Below are 17,142 nucleotides of genomic sequence, written 5' to 3' on the forward strand. Positions count from 1 at the left end.
CGGGGTTAAACCGTTAACCCAGTGTCAATTGTACTGGTAACCATAGTAACTTCAGGTTTAACCTGGTTAACCCGGGTTAGAGGGATGGTGCAAGTGGTAATGAAAGGGTTTAACCCTTTAACACGAATCACAACGAATAAGCTGTACGTGTTTTTGTAATCACAATTTATTACTTTGTAACATAGTGTACCTAATCTGTCTTATTATGGTTGTTGTTATTCTTTGTATTTATTATGTGATAAAATATAGAGAAATGTTGTGTAACAATTGTTTCATTTTATATCAAAGCGTATTAAAATGTCAAAACCGTTAGTAAGAAAACTGATTGTCATACAATAAGTCACAAGTCATTATGAATCTAGAGTTGGACCAAAAAAAGTCTGCAGCGGATTTGATAGCCCACGTAGTCCAAGTGTCACTTATACGTCATAATTTCATACAAGTTTGACGTTTAAAATAACACTTTCACTGCGTGGGCTATCAAATCCGCTGCAGACTGTTGGTCTGACTCTACCACAAAAAGATTTTGTTAGTTGCACTTTTTTCCCATGTGATTTCACGAGTACTGTTCAAATATATTTATTAATAGTAAATATTAAATATTCTGGCCTATTAAATATTAGTAGTAGTAGTAGTAGTAATCACTTTATTGTACACAACACAGCACAATATTTTGTTTAGAGTTCCGCCAATTTTTTACCATTTGACCGCCTAAGACGTCAAGGGCCAAGGGACAGCCCAATATCAACAATACATTGTGAATCCGAGAAGGTTCACAATGGCTCGCCACTGACGTTAAAAATTACGCTCCATCACGTGTTTTTATATCTACACTAAACGTGTCAATTAGTGGGGTATCAAATCAAGAATCCAACGAGTTTTATGTTATCCGGAGTATCCGGACGAACCCGGATTCGACTGATCTCTCGTATATTTTGAATCTGAATTGAAATTGGAAATGACTCGGCTGTATAAACTGTAAACCATAAAATGATTAGATAACAAGCGATGGAAAGTAAACATGGCTCGGTTAATGAGAAGCGAGTTACCGAGCGTGTAAACGAGACCGGATAATTGCGAACGGGTTAAAAGGGTGCGGCGAGGTGACCATGGCATTAGGATAGTCAAGACTGCGTTCACCAAAAGTAAAAAGTAGATCGACGATATAAGCGGCACTTGCACCATCCCACTGACCCGGGGTTAACCAGTTATACCTACCGTTAAACCAGTATCAAATTGTACTGGTAACCATGATAACTCCAGGTTTAACCGGTTTACCCCGGGTTAGTGAATGATGCAAGTGGCCCTAACGGATACTAATGTTAATATAGGAATCACGAAAAAAATAAACAGCATGCATTTCCATCGCCATCATGCATTCAAAGACATGTAAAAAATCATAACTAATCAGGTACTAAACGCCGGACGACCGGACCCGGACGAATTCGTAAAAAACGGAGTTCCTTTTTTGTGTGGAACATTTTATTATGTAACCCTGTATCTTTACGCGGAATAATTTCTCAAGTAATTCGTAGTTTTATTTACGGAAAGTTTATTCACGGAATAATTGGGATTAAAATCTAAATAAATAATAAAGCCAAACTCCTACCGTGTGGTCACCGCGCGAACCAACCACTGAAAGCTAGCATTTTTGCTCAATAAAGAGCAGAAATCGCGGCGTCAGCACGTTGATAAAAATCGCTAAAACGCTCAAACACCCTCCGATGGAAAGGGCGGGCCTTATTATTTGCATTGCGGCCATTTGGGCAGTTTGAGCGGATTATCGTTGGGCGTTGTTTATAATTATAGCGATTTTTATGAAAAATAACTGTAGATTATACTGTATACTGCATGGTATGTTGGTAAATGGACGTAGGTAAGGTTGAATTTGATTGCCAAAATATTGCTCAAATTGCGCTAATATACAATTATTTCTTTTATTTATGTAAAAAAGGAGAATTTAATGAGAGTGATATTTGAAAAAATGCGTCAATGTGTAGGAATTATACCTAGTCAATGGCCTCAATGGCACATATGATTGAAATTAAAAAAAATCGATATGAAATTCGTAAGTATATGATTGAGTCATCTGCAATAATATACTTACCTATTACTCTTCGAAGGCCACAAAAATATCTGACATGACCTTACTGGCCAGCCATAAGTTTGTTGTGTAACAATAGGTATTATTGCAGGTGATTGTACTTATTCAGAAATAAGTACCTACCTACTCACATGAAAGTTTATTGTATAAAATTAGACATAACTACTTACAGTAAATCACGTCCCTGAGTCCTGATCTAGGAAACCCTGGGTCCTGTACCCAGTTTCGTTACTTATACTAGTTTCTTTAATCTAATGTACCTATTGGTAGGTACAAATGTATGATGCTTTTAGCACTTTTGTTGTGGTTACATGGTGGTTACCTCTTTATTTAAAATTTAATTAGATACCTAATAGTTGAACTATTTAATAAAACCACTCTTTAGCAAAAAAAAGCACGGTTGTAGTTCAATTCTACAAAACTTTTGAACTGAATTTATTCTTCTTTCAACACTGCTACATGTTTCTTATCCTTCTTCTTCTTCTCAACTTCTGCGTACTTCTCCACTGCTGCCCGGAACTCACGGGCTTCCTCAAGCTGCTTAGTTTCTTTCTTGCCCCAGATTGTCTTCTTTGAGTACCATTTCAAGTATTGTTCGTAGTCCTGTCAGTTGAATTGAAGTCAAATTTAATTTACATCTCGACTAACACTTAGGCAAACTCTCATCTCCGTTGGATTATAACCGCATTGGTTGATTTCTGCACAACTTTTCTCATCTCCACCTCAGTGGAAAGGCAACCTTCGGCATTTCCTATAAGGTGCACACACAGTTCATCTTTTTCGCTATCCTAGGTACTTATATTTAAACTAAAGCTATAGGTACTAAAAACAACTCACATGTTTTTCAACACCTGTCTGGATGACATACTCGAAGATTTCTTTCACAGTTAGACCATACGCCGCCATTCTGAAGAGAAATTCATTTTCTTGTGCAAAAGTAGTATGTACCTATCGATAATTTGATAATTAAGTACCTAAATTCTAATCAATAAGTGACCAAGTATTGTGAAAAGAAGATACATACATATGATCTGATATATATTGGTTTGATTGAGTCTGAATAAGCTAACTGTTGCGTGGAAATGTCATTATTAAACACAATGAAGTGCGAAAATGCCACTATAAATGTCGTATTTTCACTCACTCCTCAGACACTGGAGAGTGGAGGAACTATTTCCATACAATGCTTAAGTTTCGATTGGCTAAGTGTAGATCCTCACTTGACTATGCGATCAGGCGTCAGAAAGTCCTGCAGTGTGGTCTTAAGGAATGCGAAATCATATCCTCTGAGCATCCGCGCCAGGGTGTGCACGTCCAAGTCCCGAGGAAGACAGCGGTTACTGAAACAGAAGACTCTTAATTAATTAATTAATTAATTAGGGTTCCGTACTAAAAGGGACCCTATTACGAAGACTCCACTGTCCATCTGTCACCGGCTGTATATGTATATGTCATGAACCGTGATAGCTAGACAGTTGAAATTAGATAGATAGACAGCGTAATGGTACGGAACCCTTCGTGCGCGAGTCCGACTCGCAATTGGTAAGTTTTTTTATGCATGTAAAACAATTACAAAGTTACATATATGTAGGTTACCTAAAATAAATGCGCTGGAGTAACCAGTTTGTTGGCGCCCCGCGCTCAGCTCTTACCTACTTCATATTATTGTTGCTGTAAAAAAAACTCTTGTGTTGTGTTGTTGTAAAAAAACTCAGCCTCAGTTGATTTTCAAACTTAACTTACCTGATCACCCAATTGTTTAACAATTGAACGACCACTGAGTATGTGGTGTCAGGAAGCAGGAGCACATCTGGAAACTGCTTAATAAGGTTTCCGGTTGTCAGCCAAGGCTCGGAGCAGCTGGCTGAAACAGAAGTTATAGTTAAGTAAGTACCTAGTTAAAAGGTACTTACGTTTCGTTCATTAAATCATTGTTGTATCGAGGAAATTGTACCTCTATAATAGGTATCGACAAAAGGTATCGGAATGACAGGACAGGTGCTAGCGTAAATGAAAGTTAGCCTTAGCAAGTCGAGGTGTAAAGTTTCATTTGGCTCGTTTCATTTATCTAATAAGGCATTTGATTCTGCTGAATAATGCTCAGAGAGATAACTTACCAATAACAGTAATATTATCAGTTTTGTTAAACCGTTTGCAGAGCTTCTTAAAAAGGTATCGTTTTATCAGATCTGCATTCGGAAAACCTCCGATAGATTTTTTTTTCTGAAATTAGAATTAGCAATGAAATTATTCTTGTATCCACTCTCTTATGAGTCTGCGTTCAGGCCAAGGCGTTCGACACATCGTATTCGATAGAAACATCAAGTGTGATCACAGAAGGAAGCGTCATACATTTTTGCTTGGGTCCGGACCTTCAAAGCAAATGAATAGAATAGTACCATTAAAATATAGTAGGATTGTGCGGTCATCTACAATTGGGTCAATTTCACCAAACGAGCATTTTTGTCTAATTCCCATGGAATTTTGAAATACCAACATTACACAAAAAAAAATATGCTGAGAATTTGATAAAAAATATAATAAATATTAATTTTCTTATGGGATAAAAATATTCATAAAACTATAAAAGTTATTTAAATTTAAAATTTTGGTCAGGGCATGGGAATTAGTGTGTCCATGGAAATTAGATTTTACTAGGACATAAATTAGAACACGGCACGGGAATTGTTTTCTTAACTTATTTTGGTACTTAAAACTATTATTTATGTATATTTTAATCTACAATAATATACTGCAACCATACTGAAGTGGCATCGGACATATTTACCTTCTTTAATTTTAGTTTCGAACGACAAATCTACGAAAGTATGTTACACTAAAAACTACGTATTTGACTAATCCTTTCCTTTATTTTAATGGCAACTAATCTCTCTTTCTTAGTAAAATGTACATATTTCAAAACAATACTTTGAGTAGTTTCGTAAACTTGTCCGCCTTTACATACAAAACTATTCATTAAAAAGTGTCATTATGTATCTGCATGTAGATAGGTACAAGGTGTATGATCTGGTATAAGGTCGTATAGGAAATGATACTAAGAAATAAATAGGGGCACAGTGAGAAGTTATTGTGTAAGTTAATCTGAAGAAATCGAATATGCTGCCTTCATAAATTAATAACCCAAAAAATTGTTTGAACACATATGAGGTAAGGTGGGGTAAGAATATCACCGGGGTAAGACTATCACTTGTATGGAATCCTCATACTGTTAGTCTTGCCCCGATCAAAATAAACTAAGTTAGTCTTACCCCGCCTTACTTTACACATAGGTATACGGGGTGTCTCTTCCCTGCGGGAAAATCTTCAAAGTGTAGGTTGGTTAAGTAATTTTTCAAAAATATCATAATCTTCCTAAAAAAAACTTGCTTACAAAATACCTCCTGGCACTGACTAAAATAACCGACTTGGTTTCACATTACATCCCAAAACTTTTTTGTAGTAGAGTAGAAGAACTGCGTTGCGAGATTTGCATCTTTTTACATGAATTGAAATGATCCCATCTCTTTTTGTAGGCTGTCCTTCTTTTCGGGTAATCATACCCATACCATACTGATACTATGTATATGTCGCAGTAAGTTAGATATAGCCGTTATATAGTTATAACCCTAGGGATATAATTATATGTCGTAACATAGTTATACGAAAGCGATTCATTACTATCTTACTAGGAATATAACTATAATACGTCTTTAGTTTAGTGATATAGTTATATTACTGGATTAAGTTTAGTGAAATAATTGTAGGTACCTAGGAGTGCGGCGGTGCTGCGGAGGTATAGCTATATCCCTAGGGATATAGTTATATGCCGTATATTACGTATTATAATCATATTCCTAGTATGATAGTAATATCTTATTAGGAATATGATTATAATACGGTATTTGACTAAACTAATGTGGTTAAATGGTTATAAATCTGCCAGGGAATCAAAGAAAACGGTAGGTAAGTATATTCGTTTTTATTTTTATTACAAAATCAACTTTGTTGGTTGCAATCAGTTGTAATACTTTTTAGCAATATTACGTAAAATAGTATATATGACTAAACTAGAAACGTATTATAGTTGATTATAATACGTACTATACGGCATATAACTATATCCCTAAGGATATAACTAGACCTCCGCCGCACCGCCACACTCCTACCTACAGTTACTATCTTACTAGGAATATAATTATAATACGTAATATACGGCATATAACTATATCCCTAGGGATATAACTATACCTCCGCCGCACCGCCACACTCCTACCTACAGTTACTATCTTACTAGGAATATGATTATAATACGTAATATACGGCATATAACTATATCCCTAGGGATATAACTATACCTCCGCCGCACCGTCACACTCCTAGGTACCTACAATTATTTCACTAAACTTAATCCAGTAATATAACTATATCACTAAACTAAAGACAGATAGAGGAGATAGTTATATTCCTAGTAAGATAGTAATGAATCGCTTTCGTATAACTATGTTACGACATATAATTATATCCCTAGGGTTATAACTATATAACGGCTTTATCTATCTTACTGCGACATATATACATATCATAATACATCTTTATTCATACTCACATCGTCCATCGTAGTGTACCTTTACTTTCCCTACTAATTGTAAGAACTAAAAGGTAACGTTGTTATCGCATATATTTCTATAGGATTACAAACTTAATTATGCAGTTATCTTTAGAACGTGACTAATATTGCAGTATTATTAGATTTTTATTGGCTTAAAAAGCTAAAACCTAATTACGTTTCAAATTTGGAACTTGTGGGTATGCTAGAAGTACCTTAAAATAATATTGATTGAGAGTGATTGTGCCAGTGACAAAACTAAGGGATTTTAAAGTGTATTAATTCTTAGACTACATGCTCAAATTAAATGTTATTTAGATAGAATGTTATTGAGATTTGATGGTACGGCCGTGCCACTTTGTTTTGCTCGACTTGGCGGCGGCACTGCCGTGCCCCCAGATCCTTTGTCCTTCTTCAGGCCTCAAACTATCTCCATGCCAAATATGTATTATCAAGATGATATTGTTTCAGCGGCTTAAGCGTGACGAGATAACAGACAGACAGACAGAGATACTTTCGCATTTATAATATAGTAAGAATAGGATATCTTTAATTTTTCTTGTACCTATTAGAAAAGCTAATTTATAACAACTAATCTATTAAACGAGCAATTCTTGTATATATTTCGGGGATCTCGGAAACAGCTCTAACGATTTCGATGAAATTTGATCATATATGGGCGTTTTCTGGGATGAAAAATCGATCTAGCTACATAGGTGTCTCTGGGAAAACGCGCATTTTTGAGTTTTTAGGTAGGTATATGTTTTCCGAGCAAAGCTCGGTCTCCCAGATATTTAAACTTTATACGGCTTACGCTGTCAGCTGTCAAATTTACAAAAAATAACCATTGTAAATTTGATTCATTTTGTTTCATGTAACCTTAGGTACGGGTTTTATAATATGTAATAATTCCAAAAATAGTTTTATGTTTATATAATATTTTAATGTTATAATATGATCAATGAATAAGGTAAGGTGGCGCAAGACTAACAGTACGAGGATTCCATACAAGTGATAGTCTTACACCGGTGTCGTCTTACCCCACCTTACCTTACATATTAAAATTGCCCGGGTTATTCGGGTCCACCCTGTAAGTATGTACTATAGTACTTATACTAAAAAACCATTCATAGATTTTTGTGCATTCTTTGAGATTTCCTTAAATGTAAAATAGAAAGATATACGTCATATTATTATTACATATAATATATATTCAATGCCAATATATATATATGTAACAATAATATGACGTAAACATTGCCAATTAACTTACAGTGCCCCCAATTAAAAATTTGTTGACAATAAATGTAATACTTTCTAATTCCCGTGCCACTTAATCAGCTGTTTTAGGTAAATATTCCATGGGAATTAGGGCACGGAAATTAGAATTCGTAATAAAAAAATTCGCCAAAAATTTAAATCGTGTTTAACCAAACTGTTATGTTATCGCTTACATAAAGATACATAAAGGGCTCCTAAATATGACAATTGTTATTGAAAAGCCATGTGGGAAATAAAATTTATAAGGGGCATCGAAATTAGAAAAAAATTGTCGCCCACCCGGATTCCGAAATACTTATGTGATTTGCTCGAACACGCCGCGGCTTGACGTACATCCGCTTGCTTTGAGAAATAGCCGAATACTGCCCGTACAGGTGAGGCGGGACACGAGGCGGTTCAGATACAGACGTCGGCTGTCAGAGCCCTTTGAGTTTTGCCGACGAAATTTTACTCGCGCGCTCGGACAAAATTTAAACTTCGATCACGAGTTATTTACCACAATGAAGTTAATAGTGTATGTGCTCAGTGATAGTAAATATCATCTAGTTTAAGTATTTGACACCAAATTAGTGATACTAATGTAGAATTTTTCGTAGGATTTTTCATTATGCTCAAAAGTAGATTCCGGACAGGGCACGGGAGTAGTAATTTGAGCCTTTAGGTATTTTTAAGTGTACTCTATAAACCAATTAATCAGTGGATTCACATGGAACCCGGTGTGAAAGTGTGGCTTCTTTATGTAAAAAAAAATGGTAAGTATTATTTGATGCTAACCCGCGATTTTCATCACCGACAGAAAAAAAATCGTGTTCAGAAATTGACCCAATTCTACATCCTGTATTCCATAATGTATACCTACCTACTACAATTGTAAAAAGAGGTGGCCAAAGATTTACCTTCCTGTTAAATAATAAGTGCACATTTTTCATGTAAATGACTGTGGGCTGTGCATCACGAGCACAGACTGCTAGCGCATTCATTAGGTTTTGCAAGTATTCTGGTGTCACCAAATCCACGTCCAACGCCGAAGGGTTGACTTCCAAGAGTGTTGCGTCTACAGAAAATAATAAGTAAACCGTTAAAAAAATCATTTTTGATACAAGCTTTTATCGCTGACTGTACTTTTCTTTCAACTGGCAACTAATATTCATCGAGATATTCTATTATCACATAGTTCCTATGGCCATCTCCAGTATCTATTATCGGATAAGCTGGATGGTACCACAATTTTAGGTACATTGCAGTGGCGGCGCGTTTAGGTTGTTCGTAGGCAAGCCGTAGCTAAGTTGCCCTTCCTTTTCTTCATAAGTTTAAAGAAAATGGCCTAAGAGCCTGAATATCAGAGAAGCCCATGGGAATCGAGTTCTTTGGACGCTCCGCCACTGCAACTTACATATATAGGTAGGTATTTTGTGAAGTTTCAGCTCCATTGAATAATGGGAAGTGGGTTTAATTTAGCCATTTAGCGAGCACCCGAACATACAATTGCATAGGGGGCGCCACAAGTCCGCAGTAAAAATTGCATATACTTGGAAAAAATCGACCTATGCCGCCGTGACCTGGGTGGCCGAGGGGCTGATGCACCTAGGACGCTGGTTCGATTCCAGTCCCGGATCCTGGAGGGCTTGGTAATTTTTTCTAAATATGTACCTGTATGACATATACATATTTCGGTTTATTCCAAGTTAAATAAAAGCTTGTAACATACCGTTGACAGAAGCAAGCGCGTAGACTAGCGTGGACCGACCACTGCCAGCCGGACCGACAGCCAGGATTTTGTGGAACCCGTGGCTTACTTCCCGACAACGCTCCCACCAGAGGCTTCTTATTTCGCCGGCGGATGGGTGCGCCTCTCTGCAATACCATTTAAGTTAGGACAGTGAGAGGTATGGTTTAGCACATTGTTATTGTTACTGGTGAATTCTGAATATTTGAGACTCCGGTGACGGTTAAAACATTCTTGCTGTAGATGCGCTATGCGACTCCTTAAGGCGTGTAAAACAAAAAGAATGGAAAGATTGAGACTGTGCAGTTTAAAAATAATTACTAGATAATACCAAAACTTACATGTCTAAGCAGCGACAGTCGTCACCGACCATATTGTGGTCTCCGAGGAAGTCTTCTAACTTCGTCTGAGGATACTCTTTCAGAAAACCATTTTCAACCAAATACTAACAAAAGAAGAGATATATTACAAAATATTTAATGAGGAATTAGAAGAACCTTGTACTACTAGCAAATGATAATCATGGGGGCATTAAGACCGACATTTGCATATTCTTATATTATAAAAATTTACATTTTTGTAGTTTAAATTGAATTCACTTATTCATCATTTCTTTCATTGTATTTGCAACGCCTACTAAAATTGTGTAAATTTATTAATGTCCTCTAGCTGGATGAGACTGCTATGTGATGCTGTTTTCTTTCTTTATTGTTTTCTTGTATTGAGGTGTGCAATAAAGAGTATTTGTATAGTATTGTCTTTTGTTAAACTAAAAGAAGAATATAATATTACCTCCATTTTTTCTGCAATAACCTCATTGTTAGGTTCTTTGCATTTCTTGATTTTCTTCTTTTTTGCGCGCTTGCTCTTTTTCTCCGGCATCGACTCAGGCATTTCTTCTTGTGCATTTTCATAATCTTTCTTTAAAGCTTTGTTTAGTTTCTTTAGTTCTTGTCTGTAGAAATTCATTAAAATAAGATAAAAACTTCGGATCAACTCCTTCTAATTGAATTTTAAGTCTACTGTTAGGTTAAATAAATAAATTTACTAAAAGCAGACCTACATATTTTGCCTCGCCTGTTGTCTGCCTCTACATTTAATCAATTGTTCTTTTCTTTTAAATCTTTTTACTGAGGTGTGCCAATAAAGAGAATTCTATCTATCTATCTTTTCTTAATACAAAAGGGGTTAAGACGATGGTTCCTATTAAGTACATCAAATTGCATAAAAATATTTTGCAATAATATCTAAAGAAGAAGATGAGGACTACGTTTGTATGGAAAAGCGGTCACGTGAAGAGTAAATTACTTCATATCGTCATCGACTTCAGTGGCGATTTCTAATTTCACTTCTCCAATGAGATTTTCTTCGTCTACTTGTTTGACATTTCCTTGTTTTATTTCCATAGACTCGTCTGCATCCAGTTGGTCCCATAATTCGTGGTAATGGTCTAAAGCCTAAATCAGTGCAGAAAATCGATAGGTACTTCATTAATATTTACTTAAAGGGAGACGTTGCCATATTTGCTAATACTTAACCAGGGAAACTGCTTTGCCTATACAACCTTATACTTTCATAGTTAAATATCGTACCTCGATTAATTTATGAAACTTTTTGGATTCCGGGTAGTTATACCCTGGATGCATATTAGGATTTTTCATCATTTTCCTTTTTAACTGTTCTTCAAGTTTCATTTTCCTTTTCTCTTCCAATTTCAACCTTTTCTGTTCCATTAAAGCAGCCTTCCTTTCCAACTTCGCCTAAAAAATTAAGCAGGTTTTGAAAAACACGGAAAAAAGACAAGAGATTAAGTTCTTAACCTATTTAAAAAAAAATTACAATTTTGTTATTTACAATCTATGTATATATGTGGTCGAGTATACTTCTCGGGTCGAATAATTCCCTATGACAGTTCCTTCAAGTGTCTTTTTGTCGGATCTTCTTGTGCTTTTGTTGATGTGAATTGTATACTACAATTTCCATACTACTTAATTACTAAACGCTAGAAATCAATAAGTTTATCCATAACTACTGATTTTTGTACCTCTTGTCCTGATTTGTTTTTGTTTCGTTGTTTTGCAGCAATGTACTCTTTATATTGCTCGTACCAGTCTTCAGGTGATGGTATTTCTCCCCGCCAAATAGCAACTGACCCACCTTTATTAATCTTTGGTATATTATGGAAGAGTCCGATTTTTTCGTACCTTGAATAAATTATCTGTTATAAGTTCACATTTTTTCTACCGTTAAAAACCTTTACTTTTTGGCCAGTGTATGAAATACAACCAATGATGAATGATGTTATTTATGTTTTAAATATGTTTACAAATACTATATTCGGTTGAATAGACAACTATTAAGAAAAGTTTACCAATCTCGAAACCATTCTCTGATGCTATCTCGATAATGTTCCTTAATTTCGTCATGTTTTCTCTTATAAAAGTCTTCTTTTATTTGCTCGCATTGATGTTTCCAGTCTTTGTCCATTTGTTTATATATTTCAACCCGTCGAACCTTCACCTTAATGATTTGGTAAACTTAAATTAAATTAGAATCTATAATTGTATTCTTCAAGTAAACTATTAATAATTATTAATTACCTCTTTTACTTTGTCTCTTTCGCTGTAGCTAAATTCACCGCAGGGTTTGATTCCCAACACCTCATTTGTTTTACATTCTCTTATTTTCTTCCTTTTCAATTCCATGTATACTCTGCAAACTTTCTTGTTATTAACATCGAACAATTTATTTTCATCATAACGTTAAATGTTATTAAATCACCTGCCAACTTTTTGTATTAGTTTTGCAGCTCGTATTTTGAGTTCTTCTCTTGCCTGTGGTGCTAAAGTTCCTAGTAACTCCTTTTCCCACAGCGTTCGTTTTTGCATCCTTTGCAAGTTCAATTGAGTCGCTCGCCTAGAAATTATCCATAGCTTCAAAACACATTTTTTTATTTCTATGAAATAAGCGACGTTTCCTATTAATACCTAATTTGAATTTTATACCTACCTAGTTTTTTCGTGCGCCTGTATCAAAGCCACCATTTCTCTTGTCTTAAGTGCTTCTTCGGAAAGTTCCTCCTCTTTGTCATACCGAATGAATTTGTCCCCGGTTTCCCCGTCGTCTTTTTTGTCATTATCATCGTCCCACCACGCATCTATTGATTCTGTTTCTGAAATTTCTTCTTCTTTCGCTGCAATATTGCAATTAATGACACAAAGTCGGATTCGGCATTTATAGAATAATAAAAAAACATATTTATAAGTGTCGTGTTGATGTGTCTAAAAAAGTACCTTACCTAGCTCTAATTCCTTTTGAAGTATTTTCTCTTTAACGGCATTAATGGCATCTGTTATCATCTCCTTGACATGTTCACCTCTGTCTGCTCTGACCGGGATATCGTCGAATTCTGCATCATCGACGGTCAAATGATGACGGATCGCACCCTTACTCAGGAATTGGGCCTGACATCCTTCTAGTTTTCGCAGCTGGTGCTTGAGTTCAAGGATTCTGACAAATTTAATCGAAATTAGTCTACTCTCTAAGATCTTTTCCTTTTAGCCTGTCTAAATTTTTTCCATAAAAAGGAAAATCTCTCACCGGTCCACTACTGCACACAAAACAGCATAGATGTCCTTCGTCTTCTGCACCTGCAAGTTCTGTTGCGAGCATTCCAGCACTTCGTTGTAAATGCTGATGTAAGCTGCTAGCATCTCGCTCAGGCGCTCGACGGCCTGGCAACGTCGCTTGTCATGTGCTTTGGTAATCTGACATAATGAAAGGATGTTTTTTTGAGCAAATAACCTTATTCTCAAAAATTTAAGCGACATAGTTTAAGACCCGGTGCAGCATAGGCTAGAATCTATCCATCATCATCATCCTTTCACAAAGATAAAGTCACAGGCAGAAGCTAAGTTGTTCTATAGAGCTCTCAACCAGACACATCACAATACAATACAAGATAATGTTCTTTATTGCACAACCTCAGAATAAATGTAGGTACATGGAAAACACAAAAAATACATGAAGACAGAGGTAAACGACAGGCAACCTAATCGCTATTTACGTATGGTGGAGAAATGAAACTGATACATATTATCCAACTAGGATTTCAATCACTTGACATTTATATTACCTGATATTCTTGATCAATTTGTATTAATGATTTTAACTGCTTAAGTACAGTCTTCCATTTTTCGAAATAAAAATTACTAGACATTTTTGATTTAAAAACAATTCTACATAATTATTGTATTTAAAATCGTCTAAAATTGTTGACTTTGTTTCTAGTTGGCCTTGCTTCAGCAAGGTTTAAATCTCAATGGATTTGCACTTAGGTAGGAACATATCGTAAAACCATATATCCAACTTAGGTAGGTAGTCCAGAACTAAATACAAATTATGATCCATATTTTGATTGTCTTGCTTTTATAAAAATATTTTACCTCAGACCTTTGCGACATTGAAATAATATAATATAAGACACTTGAACGAAGATATTCGATTTAATTTTGGTACCATAGTTGGGAGCTTTTGGATTATTTTACGGTACCTATCTATTATATTATGAATTCATGATTCATATTGAGCAGTGATTATTATACAGGATGATTCTGAAACGGTGTAAGATTAAATTGTCAGGGAATGCCCTGCCTATTTATAAATACCAAATACTATTTTTTATTGGCGAAGTAGCATCACCTTCCGATCGATACTCAAGTGGAGCCTAAAAAAATACCTTGAATGTATTTGAAAAATAAAAGAACTCTGTAAGGACAATATGTAATTTAAATACCTAATAAATTTCGAATAACCCGTCAGCATCGAGCCGAGATAATTTCAAATCAAATCTCCATTGATCTCACATCGTCGAAATATAAAATACATTTACGCCTTTCTTGTACCTACCTAATCCAAGTAGTACAGTTTTAAGCTGTAAAAGTTAGATTATATGATATAAAATCGCTTGAAAATTTGTGTATCCAGTGAAAACATCGCACGTCGTACGCTAATATCATCTGTCACGTATCAAGTCTTCTCTCTGATGTAAAACAGTATTTTTTTACTTATTTTCTTTTGTGTCACCCCCGAGATGTATCGAATTTTTATAAGGTGCCTTATGAGTTCGACAGTTCCATTAAGGTTAGTGTCGGTTACGCCCACGGGAGTGGGGAGAATTTAAAATTTTTCAGAGTGACATGTAACCTGAGTGTAATGAAAAGTGCTCAAGTCAACATTTATGACGGGAATGTGTGCGTAGTTTCAAATTGAGATGTGACAGCAGAAATATTTTATTAGAGTTTGAATTCTAAAGGATGACTCATACTAGACCGAGCCCGGTCCGGGCCTAGGCGTCCCACATGTCATTTTATATGACGGCTGATCGGTGATCACGTGGTGCTTTCCATAGAAAACGAAGCGCCAGAAACTCCGGCCCGGCTCCGACCCGGTCTAGCGTGAGTCATCCTTTATATAACGGGAGACGATACTGATATATTGATAGTAATAAATAATAATATTGAAAGTGATAGATGCACTATTTTGATTAACGTAAACCACCCTGATCATTGTGTGACGCTACTCAATGTTAAAATAAAGCTTTAAATCTTGATTAGAAATATGTACTAGAGATAACCAAATATATTAAGGATGACTCACGCTAGAACGGTCCGGTTCGGGGCCGAGGTGTCTGATACTTCGTTTTTTTTATAGAAATCATCACGTGATCACCGATCACCCATCATATATGTACCAAATTATTTAGGTCAGTTGTCTACGAAGGCGATTTACAAAACACCCTCTTATCAAAATATAGAGCAGCATCACTCTAACTAAAAGACGCATATAATATAACACAGATTTCACAAAGGCAAACAAGAAATAACCATCAATTTTAAGCACCAAACTTAATCACATTCACATCACAACGCCCGTAAAGATAGCTAACAGCAGATTTAAAAGCATAATGAACTCCAAACCGCAGTGAAAGGGCAAACGACCCCCATTCCCCGTTATCAGTCGGAAAACTTTACATCATACCCAATGAGGGAAATAACCGATCTGTGACAGGAATGCTCGGTCTATTCCTTTCCTTTGACGCTTTCAACGCCCTTCTTAACCATGCTTTGCCAATGCAAACTGAACCCTAACCTATACATTTTAAGTAGTTTACCATATATTGTGCCAACGGACGCAAGCGCAATTTGGTTAGGTGTTTTATCGTGCAGCGCCACAGTTTCCGGGCGCGCTGAATGGCGCTGTCAGCGGAAGTAGTAAAGCCTTCCGCAGACAGCGAAATGTGTCGCTGCGCCTTTTTTATTTTGCTTTTTCGTCCTTGTTTAGATTTTTTGTTGGTTTGAATGTTTGGTATTTTAAATCTGCATTTAAATTTAGTCGTTGTGAATTTTACGGAGGCAAGAAGGGTTCCGTAAATTGTGTCCAGATGTGACATTAGGTCGTATTATGAGTTATCACCCTATGATTAAGATATTCAAAGCTTAATACATACATATTATTAACTACATAGGTATACAAATCTTTGCATATTATACATGGCTGACACCGACAGAGCTGCATGGAGAATTATTGCAATCCTGAGACATAGTGACATAACGGAACGACTAGATAAGAAAGAAGAAGACAGACATACCTACTCAATTACTTATACTTGGACAGAAAATGGCCCATGATAATTCTGTATATTATACCGGGTGTGGCGTAAAAATTTAACTGTAGGCTGTACTCCTCATACTGATCAACATTTGTTCAGCGACTTTTGAAAATAACTTGTACTTTGATTTTTAATACACTTTAAAGGTTATTCAAAGAAATAATGTATTGCGAATTTAGTTATGTTTAAGGCTTGACATGCAACGTCATTCACAATGATATGGCGTGGCGATGGCGTCCATTGAAGATAATATTTATTTTGTATGAAAAATAGGGAGTCTAAATACTTCATAATTTTTAAAAGTTGTTGAACATAAGTGTCACCGTTTGAGGAGTACAATCTATGTTTTAATTATTTGCTCATGTTACAGGCCCCATCCGGTATGTTTCTTCTTGGCAATATGTACCTATTTGAAAACTGCATACCTACTGTTCAGGATAAAGCATTACACAAATAAATAATTAACTGCAATAACTAATTTTATCCACAAGCACAAAAAAAAAACGCCAAAAACCCAGTCTAGTTTGAAGCGGTGTAGACGTTGAGGAGCGTTGTATCAAGTTGCCGATAGATGTCTCTGGGGGTCTCATAATGCCGCGCCGAAATGTGTCCACAATATATGTAATGCTACATAAACAGCATTTTAACTCTTTAGATAGATAGATAGATAAAATCTTTATTCAACCACAACTTACGTGCTTTGTGACACAATAAATAATAGCAAGAGACAAAAAAAGAAAAAGGCAATCATACAA

At 35.8% G+C, this 17,142-nt stretch overlaps 1 protein-coding gene across 1 annotated transcript; it reads right to left on the reverse strand.

Annotated features, from left to right (window-relative positions):
* Positions 1-2,499: 2,499 nt before the first annotated feature.
* On the reverse strand, positions 2,500-13,998 carry LOC134664634 (dynein regulatory complex protein 11-like). The gene is made up of 19 exons (XM_063521370.1): positions 13,853-13,998; positions 13,318-13,484; positions 13,016-13,227; positions 12,727-12,910; positions 12,499-12,633; positions 12,318-12,429; positions 12,089-12,237; positions 11,762-11,921; positions 11,310-11,477; positions 11,026-11,174; positions 10,510-10,672; positions 10,059-10,162; positions 9,700-9,845; positions 8,888-9,045; positions 4,222-4,327; positions 3,848-3,968; positions 3,325-3,444; positions 2,942-3,011; positions 2,500-2,707 (listed from the first exon to the last, which is right to left on the reverse strand). The coding sequence occupies exons 1-19, from the start codon at positions 13,934-13,936 to the stop codon at positions 2,540-2,542; spliced, it is 2,676 nt and encodes an 891-aa protein (XP_063377440.1). The 5' UTR covers positions 13,937-13,998; the 3' UTR covers positions 2,500-2,539.
* Positions 13,999-17,142: the final 3,144 nt, after the last annotated feature.

The sequence above is a fragment of the Cydia fagiglandana genome, chromosome 5 (genome assembly GCF_963556715.1).
Source record: "Cydia fagiglandana chromosome 5, ilCydFagi1.1, whole genome shotgun sequence".
Classification (NCBI taxonomy): domain Eukaryota; kingdom Metazoa; phylum Arthropoda; class Insecta; order Lepidoptera; family Tortricidae; genus Cydia; species Cydia fagiglandana.

Coding starts and splice junctions, on each gene's coding strand:
- LOC134664634 (XM_063521370.1), bottom strand. CDS start 13,936: ATGTCTAGTAATTTTTATTTCGAAAAATGGAAGACTGTACTTAAGCAG. Junction 12,911..13,015: donor TCAAAAGGAATTAGAGCTAG/GTAAGGTACTTT, acceptor GCAATATTGCAG/CGAAAGAAGAAGAAATTTCA. Junction 11,478..11,761: donor AAAACAAATCAGGACAAGAG/GTACAAAAATCA, acceptor TTAATTTTTTAG/GCGAAGTTGGAAAGGAAGGC.